Source organism: Nanorana parkeri, unplaced genomic scaffold (genome assembly GCF_000935625.1).
Source record: "Nanorana parkeri isolate BGI_ZX_2015 unplaced genomic scaffold, ASM93562v1 scaffold437, whole genome shotgun sequence".
Lineage (NCBI taxonomy): Eukaryota > Metazoa > Chordata > Amphibia > Anura > Dicroglossidae > Nanorana > Nanorana parkeri.
The window spans coordinates 888,443-905,730 of record NW_017306705.1 but is presented as its reverse complement, the minus strand read 5'-3'; the positions used below and the strand labels follow the sequence as shown (position 1 = coordinate 905,730).

The following is a 17,288-nucleotide window of genomic DNA, read 5'->3' as shown; positions in this document are numbered from 1 at the left end:
CCAGCCGTAAGATCACGGCTGGCTCCGCCCAGCTTTCAGAAGCAGGCTGTCGGCCAGCTTCGGCTTTCAGCGCGGCTCAGCCGAGCCGAGGCATATGCGTTCGGCTCGACTAAGCTGCTCGGCCACGTTCAGGAGATGTAAGGGCTATTGTGAATAGCCCGTACAGCAGCCCTTTGGTTCTACTGAACCGAAGGGCTCCTGGGGCCGAAGCTAGCCGAAGGATCGGCTGAAGCTACGGCCAGATCCTTCGGCTTGCTTCATGAATAGACCCCATAGTCTTTCTAAACACTTCCTATTATTCCAAGGAAAAAAAAACCCAGGGGCTCAAACTAATAGGGATTGACAAAATCCATAAACATTGGAGGGGTTCTAACCTCGAGAGACAGATCTCTCAGAATGAGACTCAGGCTCGGTTCACACCTGAGCTTATTTTTTATGCTCGTTTTTCAGCTAGTTTTTTGTGTGTTTTTTCGTTCATTGAAAACGCGCGTTTCACTGTCGGTATGTTTTTTTTCCTTTTATTTTAATTTTTTTGTTAGTTTCACTTTTAAACTTCCTACCGGCTCCGACCCCCCTGAGACGGGACCACTTGCAAGGGACGAAACCCGGAAGTTGGCAGCCGCTGGAAGACACAGCGGAGATCGTGGACAAGGTAAGACCTGTACGCTGCATTCCCGAGTGTGGCTCGTGGATTACCGCTTTGTTAACCCCGATCCACACTCGGGAATGCCAATGGAAGCGCGCGGCAAAACGCCCCAAAGAAGCTCCTGTACTTCTTTGGGCGTAGGGCGTTTTCCAGCACGTTCCTACGTGCTGTAAAATGCCCTGGTGGGAACCATGCCCATAGGCAATCATTGGTTTTCACATGTTGAGCGTTTTACAGCGTGTAGGAACGCGCTGTAAACCGCCCAGGTGTGAACCAGGCCTAAGTGGATTCACTCCCTATGTTTTGTGAATCCAGGCCTAAGTGGATTCACAATTCTATGTTTAATCCCATGTTGGGATTAAACATAGAATTAGATTTGAAGTGTTTTCTTACTAATGATTAGCATTATTATCAATGTATTTAATACTCTTTTGGATTTTATGGGTATTTGTGGGTTGATAATCTTAATTAATTTATTTGCTAATAGGTTAATGTACTTATTACTGGGACTCTTGGGTAAAAATATTTGCATACAAAGGGGTGTTGGTTTTAATTTCATGTCTTTTATGACATGATTGGATATTATGTTAATTGAGTCTTAATTTATTCATAGTGAGATGTATAAATTGGATCTCCCTAATTCTGCACGTACACCCTCCATGAAAAAGTCCCAGTGACGAAACGCGTAGGAATTGATGCGTGCTGTGTTCCTTTCGTCTGAGGCTAGTTTTATGGTGGACGCTCGATCAGCCTGCTGATGATTTATACTTACTTGTAAGTTACTACATTTTAATAAATATTTTTTATCTTTATATACTACACTATTGTATCCCTTTTCCCTTTGTGGGGTGGATCGTTTTATCGAGTGAGGGAGCTACTTGGATTTAGTTTGGTGTTTGAGGGGAGAGATGATTACCGACATCTAAAGTGACAGCTGGAGGATCGGTATTGAAGGTGAGCACGCTCACAAATGCGCAGTATGACTATTTGAATGCATGGTCTGAAACTTCTGGTGAGTGTTTCTACTCTCTCATTATATATTGGAGGAGATCGATCATTGAAGGAAGATACTGCGTGATTTTCTTAGAGGCATTAGTTCCCAAATCGCAGTATATCATACAGATTTATATGAACATTAATCTGCATTTGAGCACTGTTTGATATTGATGTATATAAACACTTATGCACTGTTAGATTTATTGGACATTTATTGGAGGTTGATTATATTTGTTTTCAGCATTTAGACATACTTTTTGTTTGATATATTGTTAAGAGAGGTTCAGCGCGGTGCATTGTTTTAAGAATTTCACACTACATAGTTGGCACGGCAACGGACTTTATATAGTTAATTTTAACACTTAGCTTATTGGTATCCATTTAGCGTGGATTAGCTGTTGTAAAAAAAAAAGATAATTTCCTTCCCTGAGATAATGTGCATGGTCACATGTCCTAGTCACATTTGCCAGAGTTCCAGGAAGTAAAGGGAGATGGATTAATTTGCCCTTAGTATGAAAAAAAATGGCTACTGTGAGAAGAATGTGGAGGAATAGAAAAAAGTGTGCAAAGAATAAAAAGCCAGCAATTATCTATAAGTATCTGTTTGTAGATTGTTTTTTCTAAACATTTCTAAAGATGTCTTTGTTGCCATTTCAAAGATGTGGGTTAAGTTCCTCTTTGAGATAACATTATTATAATAAGAAGGTCTGCATTTTTTTTCCAGAAAGACAGCAATCAATATTTTAAAAGTAGCGCACGAATAATATAATGTATTCAGGATCTGTATGTTGAGGGTTTTTTTGCACTAACTTCAAAGGATATTAATTCAAGAGTCTGTACAGCACGACAGCTATATAATTCCATTTATCTGGATTTACAACTTGGGTAGAAGAGGAGAAAAAAAAACTAGGGGGGGCACTTTGATAAGATGTAACTAAAAATAAACAATCTGAAATATACATGGGCAGTACAGTGGTGTAGTGGTTAGCGCTTGCAGCTGGGAGTCCGAATCTCGGCCAGGTCACTATCTGCAAGAAGCTTATATGTTTTCTCTTTGCTTGTGTGGCTTTCCTCCCACACTCCAAAGACATGCTGGAAGGTTAAAGGAGAACTATGGGGTCAGTGTTTTTCCCCATAGTTCTCCTTAGGGTAACGGGAGGACACAAACTAGCGTCCTCCCGTTACCCTAAGCTCAGTATACCGCGAGCTACAGCTCGCGGTATACTGAGACGCCGCACCTGGAGCGGATCCCGACGTAGATGACGGGATCCGCCCAGCTGCGTGAGTGACAGCTGGCTCTGCCTATCTAGAGGCAGAGCCAGCTGTACCCGCCCCCTCCCCCGTCCGTTCCGCCAGTCAGCGCTGGCAGATCGGAGCGGGGAGAGGGGAATCCAGCCCCTCCCCCTGTCACGGCAGAGAGCCGTGACAGGATCGAGAGGTGAGGGAACCCGGTATGTGTTCCCTCACCTCCCGATCTACTGAGCCGACCTGTGACAGTCTCATTGTCACAGGTCGGCTTAGAACTATGAGGTGAGTGGAAATCACTCATCTCATAGTTCTCCTTTAATTGGCTCCTGTCTAAATTGTCCCTTGTATGTATGCATGTAAGATAGGGACTTTCGATTGTAAGCTCCTATGGGGACTAATCTGAATGTGCACTATGTAAAGTGCCACGTAAACTGTCGATGCTACATAAACTAGGGATGCACTGAAATTTTGGCCGCCAAAACATATCGGCCAAAAATGGCACTTGTGGCAAAATGCCGAAAGTGCCATCTTTCGGCTGAAATTGCTGTGCATCCCTGGTTTCTCTTCTCCTGTGTCAGAGGGGACACAGAGCAGCACCCAGTGGGGAGGAGAGAAACTATTACAGGAGGTCGAGCAGTGTGGGGGAGGAGAGTGAAGTGAGCGGCTGGCGTCTCTCCTCCTGCACTGCTTAGCCTCTTGGAACAGATTAGGAGAGTGGTGTGGGGGAGGAGACAGCTGTCAGTGCTGTCACAGGAGGCTGAGCTCTCCTCCCACACAGCCCCGCTCAGCCTCCTGTGACATGTCAGGAGAGCGGCGGTGTGGGGATGGAGACATCTGTCCGCTGTCACAGGAGGTCAGGCTGGCAGTGTGGGGGAGGAGTCAGCTGTCATAGGAGATTGAGCTCTCCTCCCCACACCGCTCGCTCCCCTTTGACAGCGAGTCAGGATGGAGAGCGGGTACAAGCAATCAGCGATGAGTGATCGCTAAGGGGCGTTATTTACTATTGAGCTGAAGGATACAGCTTAAGCTTTGGCTGATCCTTTGGCTCTCTTCGGCCGCTGTACGGGTTATTCACAATATAACCTGTACAGCAGCCGGAAGCGGCCGAGCCGAAGGCATATGCTTCGGCTCACCTGGCCATTCGCCCCGCGCGCACTCGACTGCCGGCCATTCGCCCCGCAAATGATAGCTGGGCGGATCCAGCCGTGGTCTCACGGCTGGCTGCGCCCACTTTTAATGAGAGCTCAACATCCCCAAATGACCTGGGGATGCTTATCTGTCATTAAACAATAACAACTGGGTGGAGACGGCCGTGAGGTCCCGGCCGGCTCCACACAGTTGTTATTCATTGGCCGGGACCTGCTAGAAGACTCTGGCAGGTGCCAGCCAATAGGAAACAGTTGGGCGGAGCTAGCTGTCAATGCTAGCACCGCCCAATTGTTTTTTTTCTTTATTTTTCTTTTCTTTAAAATATTTTTCTTTTTTTTAATCTTGCTGTTTTTTATTAAACATTTTATCATTTTGCACATTTTTTTTCTTCATATTCAATGCACTTATTTTCTATTCTGCTCGGTACCACGCAGAGGAGAACAGCCTAGCAGAACAGCCCAGCCGAATAATCGTTCAGCGGCATTCGACTATTCACTCACTGCCATTCGGCCCTATGAGAATAGAGGCAAACGGCATCGAGTAAGCTGCCGGAGCTTTGGCTCAGCCGATCCAGATGTTGACCGAAGTGCAGCCGAAGGCAGCCGATGTATGGCTAATTTCAGCCAATGTACGGCATGACCGACATTCATCAAATGAACGACATTCATCAAATCTCTGATGGCATTATTGAATGTTCTGATGAGATTTTTCATATGAACATTCATGCGAAAATCTACAAGTGTATGGTCAGTGTATGGTGAGCTTAAAGAGTTTGACGATAAGGCTCAAACAATGCCAATAGTTCTAAAGGCACATTCTTACAATAGATTTTATAGGTCCCCAGCCTATAAGCAGAAAAACTTTAAAATGAAAAAAGTAGCATTCACCGCAAAGCATATTACTGCAATGTTGTGAGGTCACAAACATTTTCCTGAATATGGTCCAGCTGTCCAGAACTCCGTTTAAATATTTTACCTAATTCCCTAACTGCCTATTGTTAGCTAGATGGCTATAGTTTGTGTACCCGGAGATCCTAGAGACATGTACAGTCTTATTATTATAAGTTTGCTGTTACAAACTAAACAGTGTTGCATATTTGTAAAAAATATTATTCTGCCCAAACAATGGGGTTAATTGTCTGAAAGAGGTGGCAGTGCTGTGTTCCTCCGCATATTTATCAAGCATCAAATGCCATTCCTAATAAATGGACTTCTTTATACAATAATAGTTCAGAACACATAAAAGTCAGTTCTGTGCAATGCACTGAAATATTTTTGGTTTATTTATTAAAGAAGAAATGTATAAGTAATAATCCTGCTAACCAGGACTGAATCAATCTTTACCCTTTGACTTGGATGACCTTAAACTGTCCCTTGCAGGGATGTCCCTAGAACCCTCACAAATGAGATGGGGGAGGGGTTTGCTGGGCAGGACGCTGGCCGGCCTGCCTGTCAGGGGTTGCTAAGAGCTCTTAGCAACCTGGGACACTCTGGCAGTAAAGGGGGTGTCAGGCACGCCTGCCACCACATGACCTAATGAGATACCGCCTGTGGCAACTGCCTCATTATAGGGACGGCCCTGGTTCCTATGATGGAGATTGCCATCACTACTTCTTATACTGCAAATGCTACTTGGCTTTCAGGATGGCTCTCTTGCTTCAAGGCTTGTTTACACCAGGTGCAGTAGGGCCTTCTCAGTACAGTCCCAATGCAAATACAAGGCGCTGAAAAAAGTAGTGGATACACAACATGGAGCAATGCATCACACCACGCTGTGGCTTTTAGAACTGAAAGAAATGTCACACGTGACTTTTCAATAAAGTCCTTGGAAAAAAAAAAGGGAACAATGTGATGGGGCGAGGATTGGTGCATCAGCATTGTTTAACCCAGTGAACACCAGCAGTGTTTTTACCTGAATAAGCCCATAATATTTTGTGTCCTTTACCTGAAATAAGCATGCAGGTAAGGACATCTGACATTAGATATGCATTATTTGCATAACTGGTCCAGGTGACCCAAACCTTACTGAACCCAGTTTGTCAGGGTCCGAGCTAGACAACCAGCATCCTTTAGAAGGGTATTGGCAATGGCAGCCCCATGTGTCTCTCATTTAGAGGCAAACGGCATCGAGTAAGCTGCCGGAGCTTTGGCTCAGCCGATCCAGATGTTGACCGAAGTGCAGCCGAAGGCAGCCGATGTATGGCTAATTTCAGCCAATGTACGGCATGACCGACATTCATCAAATGAACGACATTCATCAAATCTCTGATGGCATTATTGAATGTTCTGATGAGATTTTTCATATGAACATTCATGCGAAAATCTACAAGTGTATGGTCAGTGTATGGTGAGCTTAAAGAGTTTGACGATAAGGCTCAAACAATGCCAATAGTTCTAAAGGCACATTCTTACAATAGATTTTATAGGTCCCCAGCCTATAAGCAGAAAAACTTTAAAATGAAAAAAGTAGCATTCACCGCAAAGCATATTACTGCAATGTTGTGAGGTCACAAACATTTTCCTGAATATGGTCCAGCTGTCCAGAACTCCGTTTAAATATTTTACCTAATTCCCTAACTGCCTATTGTTAGCTAGATGGCTATAGTTTGTGTACCCGGAGATCCTAGAGACATGTACAGTCTTATTATTATAAGTTTGCTGTTACAAACTAAACAGTGTTGCATATTTGTAAAAAATATTATTCTGCCCAAACAATGGGGTTAATTGTCTGAAAGAGGTGGCAGTGCTGTGTTCCTCCGCATATTTATCAAGCATCAAATGCCATTCCTAATAAATGGACTTCTTTATACAATAATAGTTCAGAACACATAAAAGTCAGTTCTGTGCAATGCACTGAAATATTTTTGGTTTATTTATTAAAGAAGAAATGTATAAGTAATAATCCTGCTAACCAGGACTGAATCAATCTTTACCCTTTGACTTGGATGACCTTAAACTGTCCCTTGCAGGGATGTCCCTAGAACCCTCACAAATGAGATGGGGGAGGGGTTTGCTGGGCAGGACGCTGGCCGGCCTGCCTGTCAGGGGTTGCTAAGAGCTCTTAGCAACCTGGGACACTCTGGCAGTAAAGGGGGTGTCAGGCACGCCTGCCACCACATGACCTAATGAGATACCGCCTGTGGCAACTGCCTCATTATAGGGACGGCCCTGGTTCCTATGATGGAGATTGCCATCACTACTTCTTATACTGCAAATGCTACTTGGCTTTCAGGATGGCTCTCTTGCTTCAAGGCTTGTTTACACCAGGTGCAGTAGGGCCTTCTCAGTACAGTCCCAATGCAAATACAAGGCGCTGAAAAAAGTAGTGGATACACAACATGGAGCAATGCATCACACCACGCTGTGGCTTTTAGAACTGAAAGAAATGTCACACGTGACTTTTCAATAAAGTCCTTGGAAAAAAAAAAGGGAACAATGTGATGGGGCGAGGATTGGTGCATCAGCATTGTTTAACCCAGTGAACACCAGCAGTGTTTTTACCTGAATAAGCCCATAATATTTTGTGTCCTTTACCTGAAATAAGCATGCAGGTAAGGACATCTGACATTAGATATGCATTATTTGCATAACTGGTCCAGGTGACCCAAACCTTACTGAACCCAGTTTGTCAGGGTCCGAGCTAGACAACCAGCATCCTTTAGAAGGGTATTGGCAATGGCAGCCCCATGTGTCTCTCATGAATGGTTTCCTTTAAAGTGTATTGCTACTTTTTCAGTCAGATTTGAAAAAGAACAATTTATATTTGTTATGTGTTCCTATTCACACAGCATCCCTAAAATAATTTTACAAATATATTTCCTTTCTTTTAGATGTGTCTGTGTAGCAAGCTTCTCTCTCGATTTCCAAGTGAGAGGAAATTCTGGCTGCCCCCACAGAAAGACTAGGGACAGAGTGAGCTTACCCTCATTAATAATGCTTCTAGGTCTTTAACCCCTTGTTAGGAAAGACATTGTTCAAATATGCTTTACAACTACAATGAAGATCGGCCATTACAATATAGACAGGGTTAATTATGTTAACAATAACCTGCCCAACCTCCCTTGCATTGCAGAGGAAAATTCAGTACAGAGAACAACTTTTCTTTAGGAATAGATCATATACATAACATTAAAAAAAAATGTTTATAGTGCATAAAGGCTATCCGAATTTGGCTGCAAAAAGTGGAATGTTCTCATATGCCATATGTAAAAACTGTGCAGGCACCAAATTCAAATTCAGAATTGGGACAAACCTGGGGACGCAGAAGCTGGGGGACAGGGAGCACAAAACGGGGAATGTCCCCGCCAAACGGGAACTAAAGGTAACCTTATGGTATGGCCGGTCATCGTCCCTATTTTACAATCTAGCATAGTGTTCATTCTGCACTGTTAAATTTACAGACATAAAGAAATGTGCTCCTCTAAGAGTATCTGCAAAATTTCAAAGGGTCTATTAGCAGCAGATGTGGTGGCCAGGCTGCATGTATCCACATCAAGACAAACTAGCTCTGTGTTTAATGCCCAACTCAGTGATGTTGGTGAGGGAGATGTTGCATTCCTCAGCAGGTAGTGGAGACCAACTTTGAAACACATTGTACCCCTCAATATCTTTATAATTACACGTTATGCTACAAGTCCAACTGTATTGCCTTCCAAGTGTGGAATGAGGCATCTTTCTGCACCAACATTGAATTGTGTAGCCACGTTGACTTTAAACTTAGAGCTATTTTGCTGTGGTGTGTATATATGCAGCCAGCCCACAACATAAGACGAGTCCTTCTGCTGCTACTGGTTTATCTGAGATTCTGTTGATTCATTTATAAGATCATATTTATTTATGCCCGTAGATTCAACTTCCTTTTGTAACACTTACCCCTACCTTTAAGATTGTAAGCTGTCACGAGCATGGCCTTCCTAACCATCTAACTGTACTCTTTGCAAAAACAGTTTTCGCTATATAAATCCTGTATAATAATAATCATAATTCTGTCGGGTTGAACCCTATGTGAGATTATAAAACAGTGATGGAGACCTTGTCAGACGAGAATGTCCTTGATAAATATGGAGGGATTGGATATATTTACTGAGTGTTTTAAGCAGTGGTACATTGTGTGATGTTTTTACCGGCATGTGCTACATGTGAGTATGTTTTGAGCTGATATTTAATGCTACCTGTTTTCATTTCAATATTCTGGACTCACTGATCATTGCGTAGACAGTGATAGTGATTCCTGAACTTATCTAGCCGATTGTACTGTGATGTTCTATGCATGCAGTGTTCTCCTAGTTTCCTGTATGAGTTAAACATCTAAATAATGTTGCTTTTTTGTATCAGAGAATGGGCACACCAACAGTTCTCTGAAAAAAATTTAAATCTAAAAACACTGTGATTGTTTCACTGTTAGCAATGGCATATGCATGTGTCAAACCAAAACCTTCAAACACTACACTGTAATAGGAAAAGGCAGGCCAGCATATATATGGTTGGACTCTCTATTCAAAGCATATAAAATCTTGTAAAAATCTGGCTAGTGCTTGATTATCTGTGCATGTGCACAAAAATCTGTGCACGTGCTGGATGATACCCTTCTGCCTACGGTTTACTGCAGGTTTTCTAAATGATTGGATGTTTTACAGTGCCTTTTATTGATAGTGCTTCCTACATACTATTAAGGTACATTTAAATATGCTTACAGTGGTTACATAGATAAAACATGGTTATAGCAAAACATGTTTTTATATTTTGCATGTAAAGGCTCAGCTGGCTTATGTTTGAAGGCAGGAACATTTATGCCATAGCAAACCACACTTTGTAAATTCTGCAATAATATGATGTAACATGAGCCGATGCATTCATGCACATCTTGTATGCTTAGTATATTTCATTAGCACACAAGTTGATTGTTTGCGGATGATTGTTGTGCTGGTATGCATGCATATTTTTTAGCAAATCAGGTCCATTACATCAGCACTAAAAGACATGCATCAGAATGTTTAAGCATCTCTCAACACAATGCACTGAAACATTCTATAAGACAGACTGTTGTAGGAGGTTGTGTGTTTAGTATTATTTTTTATTTTATTTTTTAGATGTAGGGGGTAAAACGAAAGCTATGCATTTGCAGAAAAAAAGTGGCAAATCTTCAGAAAAAGTCATTTTTAAACACTGGGGAAATATGAGAAATAGATCTTGGCAATGAACATAGGGCAGGTTAAAAATGATTATTTTAGTTACCAGTCCCATTATTAATAGTGGAAACTAAATCTTTAAAAAGGTCTTATAAACGGTAAAGAATAAACAGGATAGATAGATAGATAGATAGATAGATAGATAGATAGATAGATAGATAGATAGATAGATAGATAGATAGCTTCATCCCTGTATGCGCTTTATTCATCCTAACAAGTTATTACTTTGTTATTCATCATTTCTTACTCATTTATATACAATGACACAGTGCTTTATACAGCATGAGTAACTATTAAAGTGTTACCTTATGTCATAACAACTGAATATGTTTTTTCTCATGAAACAAGCTTCTAATTCTCATATGTTCTTTCATCATCACCTCTGCTCTCCTCAACAGACACCCCAAATAGAACTCACTACCAATGGCAGTAAAAAGGTAGCAGCACTTTAAGCTGCGATGATCCATGTAATATGCTTTGTGCTGTGATGATGCAAAAATGATATTATAACACGCATACAGTTAATTTAACTGATTCATGTAATCAAGTTTCAGACTGAAAATAAGATGTTTATAGAAATTAGCCAAGAACACACAGTAATGCAATTTGGTAAATTTACCCTATAGACTCTTGCAGGGCATTTCTTATTTTTTAAATTAAAAAAAATACTCATTTTCTTTTAGTAACTATTAACAAAAAATTTGGCTTATTTTGCATCATTTAGATGTAGATCCTCAAATCATCTCTTAGTCTAAACTAAAGGAGATTGTAGTTCATCACAGGAGTAAGCTTGAAATGGTGGCTACTTTACAACACACACAGGGACCATGGGGAACAAACATAGCCACCCTCCAGAAGGAAGGACAGTGTCAACATGAATTCAGAGATGATTTGAGGATCTACAGAGGAGTGATCACAAATAATCTACATTTTTATTAATAGTTAAGGTACTTGAATTATTTTTTAAGATTTAACTGTTGAGTTTAGTGTCACTTTAAGGTTTGACAGACTGTTAACCGTATACGCTCTCGCTCATTTACAATATATAATGTTTCTTTGACCTGAAAAGGGCTCATCTCATGAATTTTATGCCTCAGGAAAGCACTAACATTTATCATCATACTTAATCTGTTCCTCCAACCACCTAAGCTAAACCTAAATAACGCTTACCCTGCACGCTGAAATTTAAGCCCTAACCTATTCATGACATTTCTTATTACAACCTCAGCTTATAATTGACCTTCAATTTTAGGCCTTAAAATTAAACACCTAACCTAACCTTAAAAACTAACCCTTAAATGTAGTCTCCCACTTATCTTTTAACCTACATAACACCAAAGCTAAAATTTCTAAACTGCTAGACCCATACCTTACCAGGCTGCTATTTACCTTTTGTAACAGTGGATATGAATAGAATAGTATTGATCCATCTATTGTGGCACTAAAATCTAAAAGTCCAAGTCTCTCACTAGGAGACTTCATCACCTCACTGGCACTTTGGCAGTTCTTTCTGCCCAGTAAAAAGTCAGCTAACCCCAAACATAGCTCTGAATCCCATTAAAGTCCATGGGAACTGAATATTGGGGGTTTTTTCAAGGTTTTTGTAAGGCCAATGTGCATGTTATTGTTAAAAAAGGCATGGGTAGCTGGGCACCACCATTGGAGACATGTACAAATGCCCCCAAAAAAATAATGGAAATATTCATAAGTGTAATTCCTGTTTTCCTTCTTGTTACCTTCTATGATTATTGCTGCCTTGTATTGTTTGGACATATATGTATAACAACATAAATAATGAATGTTTATCTGTGCCTGGGGATCCTTCCAGCGGCAGCATTGCCTCCGCTTAAGGACAGATTCCTGGTCAGCTTCTGTTTCTACACAAATGAAAGGGGGTCCTGTGTGACATCACTGTGACAAATATGTTAATTTGTAACAGCAGTAGTGGCGTGGAACAATATTGGGTGCGGCAGGTCATCATGTCAGTGGGTCATTGTGACTGATGTGGATCTACCTCGCTGGAAGACGTGACTGTTGTTGCATGTACATCGAGGGACATTGTTTATGATTTGCTTTTCTAATAAAATTACTTTTTTGACAGTGTGGATGTTTTTATTTACTTTTTCACTTTTTTTAATAAATGAGTAACAAAGGGTATGTACCCCATTCTAATTCATCTGGGGGGCAGATATCTGGGAGCCCCATTATTTTAAAGGGGGCTTCTAGATTCTGATAGGTTCTTCCCCACAGATCCCAACATCCATCCCCTACAGAAAGGATGTGAGGATGAGCCCCCTGTCCCCTCAACATTGGAAAGCCATGCAAGGGAAAAGGCTTTGGAAGGTGCCCTTTTAATGTTGAAGGCATATGGTCTGGTATGGTTCCGGACGAGGTTTGTGTATGCTTGCTGCCCCCCTCCCCCTCTTCCTGGCAACCCAGGCTACGTGTCTGTATAAGGATTTTATGAGAATGGGCTGGGTTTGGCTTGAGCCAAACCCAAAGCTCATTCATTTTCCTGAGCCAATTTATTACAAGTATACATTCACGATTCACATGTATGCTTTGTGCTATGTTTACGCATTTATGACAAAGTTTCTGTTAAACTTTACTATCCATTGGAATATTCCTTCCTATGATGGCGTATACCATATTTAATAAGGCTAGGAAAATATTTATTATAAAACACATTTTCTGCACACAGTGAGGTTTTAGTATCTTTTAGGTTTTTTACTTCTTTTGTCATTACCTTGTCTTGAATAGTCTTAAGTAAATCATCCTTAGCATGTCATCAGGTTACCATAAAACATACCCATAATGATTTTATTTGTGGGTAATGTCACTGTTAGCAGTACTGGGAGTAATCTATCGCTTCACCTGTACAAGAACAATCTGAGCACATAGCCACGTCAACAATCTAACAGGACTTCAGCGTGGGAACACTTGCCTCATATTGTATACAAAGCCCTTTTCACAGGACTCTACTTGTGCCCTGATTTCATCGGAGGAGTATTCTGTTTACTTTGTAATGTGCTGGTGCATTTTGTTTCTTTTTTTAACAATGATTTCAGTATGTACAATATACATAATCTTTAAAGTATGTGAATTATATCAGTATACCTGTATAGGGTCATCTGTAGAAGTTGAATACTTTTCTTATGCCTATATTACTTTACAAATAATTCAACCAAGATGCCAAAATAGACAAAGGTCTTCCTATTTGATAGAATGTAAGTTAATGTAATGCCTGCCACATTCATTAATCCTTTTTATTATTCATAATCTTTCAATCTGATTTAATTGTTTAATTATATTTTGGATTCCTTTCTTTGTTGTTTTGCCATAAACCTGTCAATACAATGTATTTTATGATTTGTTCTAAAATTGATCAAATTGATTGCTGCTGATTGTCATTTGAATGACTTTAGAATGAACATGGCAAATAAAAGAGCTGCATTACAAAAAAATAACTAATAAACCACACATAAAATGGATGGACATTTCCTGATCAGCCCAAGTGTTTTTATCTATAGTTGGCTTTAAAAACATAGATTTAAATCAAGTGAAAGCATGTCCAAACACCTAAAATTTTCCTAGATTCAATCTACACATCAATCGATCAGACAGATTGAATGTTTAAATTGAATGCACGTGGGCATCATAAGTAAACAAGAGGGGCAATATATAAACCTGACCCCCCTCCAATCCGTTTATCTATTTTCCACTTGCTTTGCCAACATGTATTTAGCTCCTACCAATAAAGCTGTTTTAATGTTAAGGGAGTGACATAGAAGACAGAAGGGTAGCCATTGGGACAGACCTCATAGGGCACATATCTGTCTGCAATTTTTGTTGCTGTGTTCAGATTACCATTGAACACGGGAAAGTTCCTAGAGATTTCCCATCATAAGGGAAAATATCTGAAATCAAGCATACTCTCAGGACTTATTGTTCGTATTGATTTGGTACTTTAAGAATTCACATAATATGTAAATATATAGTGCAAGGCTAGTAAGAAAGAGCCATATTACCAAAAGTTATAGCCAACACACTAATGATGCATAAGAAGTAGTAAAGACTAAGGCATCATTATCATAATAATAAACTGTCATCTGTAATCAATGAGGGTTTGTTTGTCTTTTTCTGGATCAACATTTTTAGGGTTTAGGTTAAGTTGAATATAAAGTGAATTTTCTACTTGTCGCAGAGCAGACTAAGAATGCATAAAATACTTTCATTTTTTTCAGGCTGGCCATGTTTAGTAATCAGAAGTGAAAAATCAGCTAATTTGGAGTATCAAATTGAAATCTGGGACCCATTTGCAGAGAACTGCCTGCCAGCTGCATGGAGACACTCAGCCTGTGCCTAAAACCTATTGAGTGTTATTTTATTTGCCAATCCCAGAGTGAAGTTATTACATTGTAAGTTCAAACTAGCCTGCAAGAGAGCTGTCATAAATATATTACCTTAGGCTAAATTTACAGTGCTTTGCACAAGACTATCAACCTTAATTTTTAGCCATGTTACCATAATTTTTTTGAAGTCTCACTGTACTCAGATGAAAATAATGGTCTCTTTTTTTTTTTTTTACAAAATAATGATTCTTATCCTAGGGTTTCAGCTTTGATAATTGAGCATTTTGCCTAAATAGTGAATGAATGTCAGAAATGTTATTAAGTATGGTCACAGGCAGTAAATGGAAGCTGGATGTGTCTCCTTCAATAAATTTATTGTTTATGTTACTGCATATGCAAATGCCCATTTATACCTACTGTAAAGTACTAAAGAATATAATAGAACTGTACAAATACAAAATAATAATATATTTTTCTTAATTATCGTTATTATTACTACCTAAAACTGAGCTTCAGGGTTCAATAGCAAACAGGTGGAAAAATCCAACCCAAACTACAGAACAATCAGACAATGTCTGCTACAATCTGATCCCACTGAACCTGGCAGGATTGGTTGACAATCATCTGATATGTGTGAGTAACTTTAATGACTTTGCTGTATAACCATATATTATATATAACCATATTTATATAACCATATTTGTTTTACATAACATGAACGATTAGTACATTAATAATAATTTAAAAAAAAAACCTATACCAGGAAAAATAGCATCATAAATAAGCATTTTAATTTGATCTAATTACAAGGAAATTAAAAAGGTTCTAGTAAAATAAAAAGCTAATTGGGTGACAACCATCTGCTATGTATCAGTAACAGCAATTACTTAGTTGTATAACCATTGAAATATAATTTTTCTATGAATGAATGCCTTATCTGAGTGAAAATGTACAACATTAGCAAGTATATTAAGAATATTTTACATACATCTAAAGTGAAATGTACATCACTAACATTGTTTTGCATACAATGAACAGTTAGTCTAGTTATTATAATACACAGTAACATAAAATACTAAAAAAAACAAATGATATACTTTTAAAACAAAAGGACTGAAAAGTGATAATTTACCAGCAAAAATGACAGCAGCAATAAACATTTAACGTATCTTATGCAGACAAAATTATTTTAATTAACAAAATAAAGCTGTATTTAAAATATACATAATAATAATAATAATAATTATTATTATTATTATTAAAAACAATGATAAAAATGATGATGATGATAATAATAATAATAGTAATAACATTGACACTATGGGTTGTTGAGAAGGAAATGTGAATGGCATGAGTAGTGGCAGTGCCATTGCAGCTGCGCAAAACATCAGTTGGCCCATTGTGAGCCCTGCATGTGCTCTGTGGCATTTGAGTCAAGCAATCTATACACATACCTTGCAGCTTTCGCAGGTGAGGAGCCCATAGTGGTAGCCAGACACCTTGTCCCCGCAGACTGGGCACAATTCATCCAGATCTTCATCGTAGCTATAATCCATCACCTTGCTGTGAATCCCTGCGAGTGAAAGAGAGGACAGAAAGCCAAGGGCTCGCTCACAGCTGGCATCAATCACATCGGTGGCTGCACAGTGCGGCCAGCCTCTGTGTCATCCAATCATTGCTGGAATGTGATGCTCAGGGACTAAATAGGGAAAATCCTCATCCTCAGAATCTGAGCATCATCCTCCGAACACTCATTGGTGGTCATTTTAAAATAACGATTAATCCACTTATTGAATATATACGTGTGACAGTTCTTGTAGCTTCTATAATAATCCATGCCTATGTGTGTTTCTAACACTCCTTATATGTGTAAATGTGTGACTTATCTTTTTACTTAATAGATACATAATTGTGTGACAGTAATTACGTGTGACAGCTCCTGCCATTGCACAGCCGATCTCTGCTTGTCTACAGTTTCTAATCGCAATGATCAGATACACTTTATCTGTCAATGGAAATGTACAACACTAACAGGTCGGTTAAAGCCGCCCACACACCTTACAATTTATCTGAAGATTTTCTGTGGTCAGATGGAAAAAGTGCAACAGATTGGCCCAGGTGGAGATTACTCCATCCACACAGTTAAGTGTAGATGGAGGAATCTGTTGCACCTTTTCCATCTGACCACAGAAAATCTGCAGATAAATTGTAAGGTGTGTGGGCGGCTTTAGGATGACAAACATACAATCAGCATTATGGTCATTCTGATTTGTATGCCCTAAGAACGTAACGATGGACACAGAAGTATGTGTATGAAAGAAAACATTTCATATGTCTGGAGAGTTGGAGAAAAGATGGATTTACATGGCACCGAATAGAGCAGACCTTTTCAATAAATAAAATGTAGAGTGTAGTGAATGATTCTGGCTTACTAAGGAGACTGAAATTCTTCACTGCAAACAAATTGTGTAAATATTCACTTAATTTATCCAATCGGGTGGAAAACAAATTCCTGATGCTTTTCACATGCGATCGGCTCAATCAAGTGAATATTCGCATAATTGTTAGTAAATCAGCTTTTGTGTCTCTGTTTATATATTCTCCCTATTGCCAACACACACGAACACATAAATGTATGTATGTGTGTATATGTATATGTATGTATGTATATATATGTGTGTGTGTGTGTGTGTGTGTGTGTATATATATA

General features: G+C 39.6%; 1 protein-coding gene across 1 annotated transcript in view; it reads right to left on the bottom strand.

Moving 5' to 3' along the window:
* The window catches only part of LOC108790013 (steroidogenic factor 1-like), a 208,018-nt gene that overhangs the window by 190,320 nt on the left and 410 nt on the right, over positions 1 to 17,288 (bottom strand). Inside the window, exon 2 of the mRNA XM_018560179.1 lies at positions 16,033 to 16,151. Within this exon, the coding sequence (XP_018415681.1) occupies positions 16,033 to 16,151 (119 nt within the window). The remainder of the gene's footprint in view (positions 1 to 16,032; positions 16,152 to 17,288) is intronic.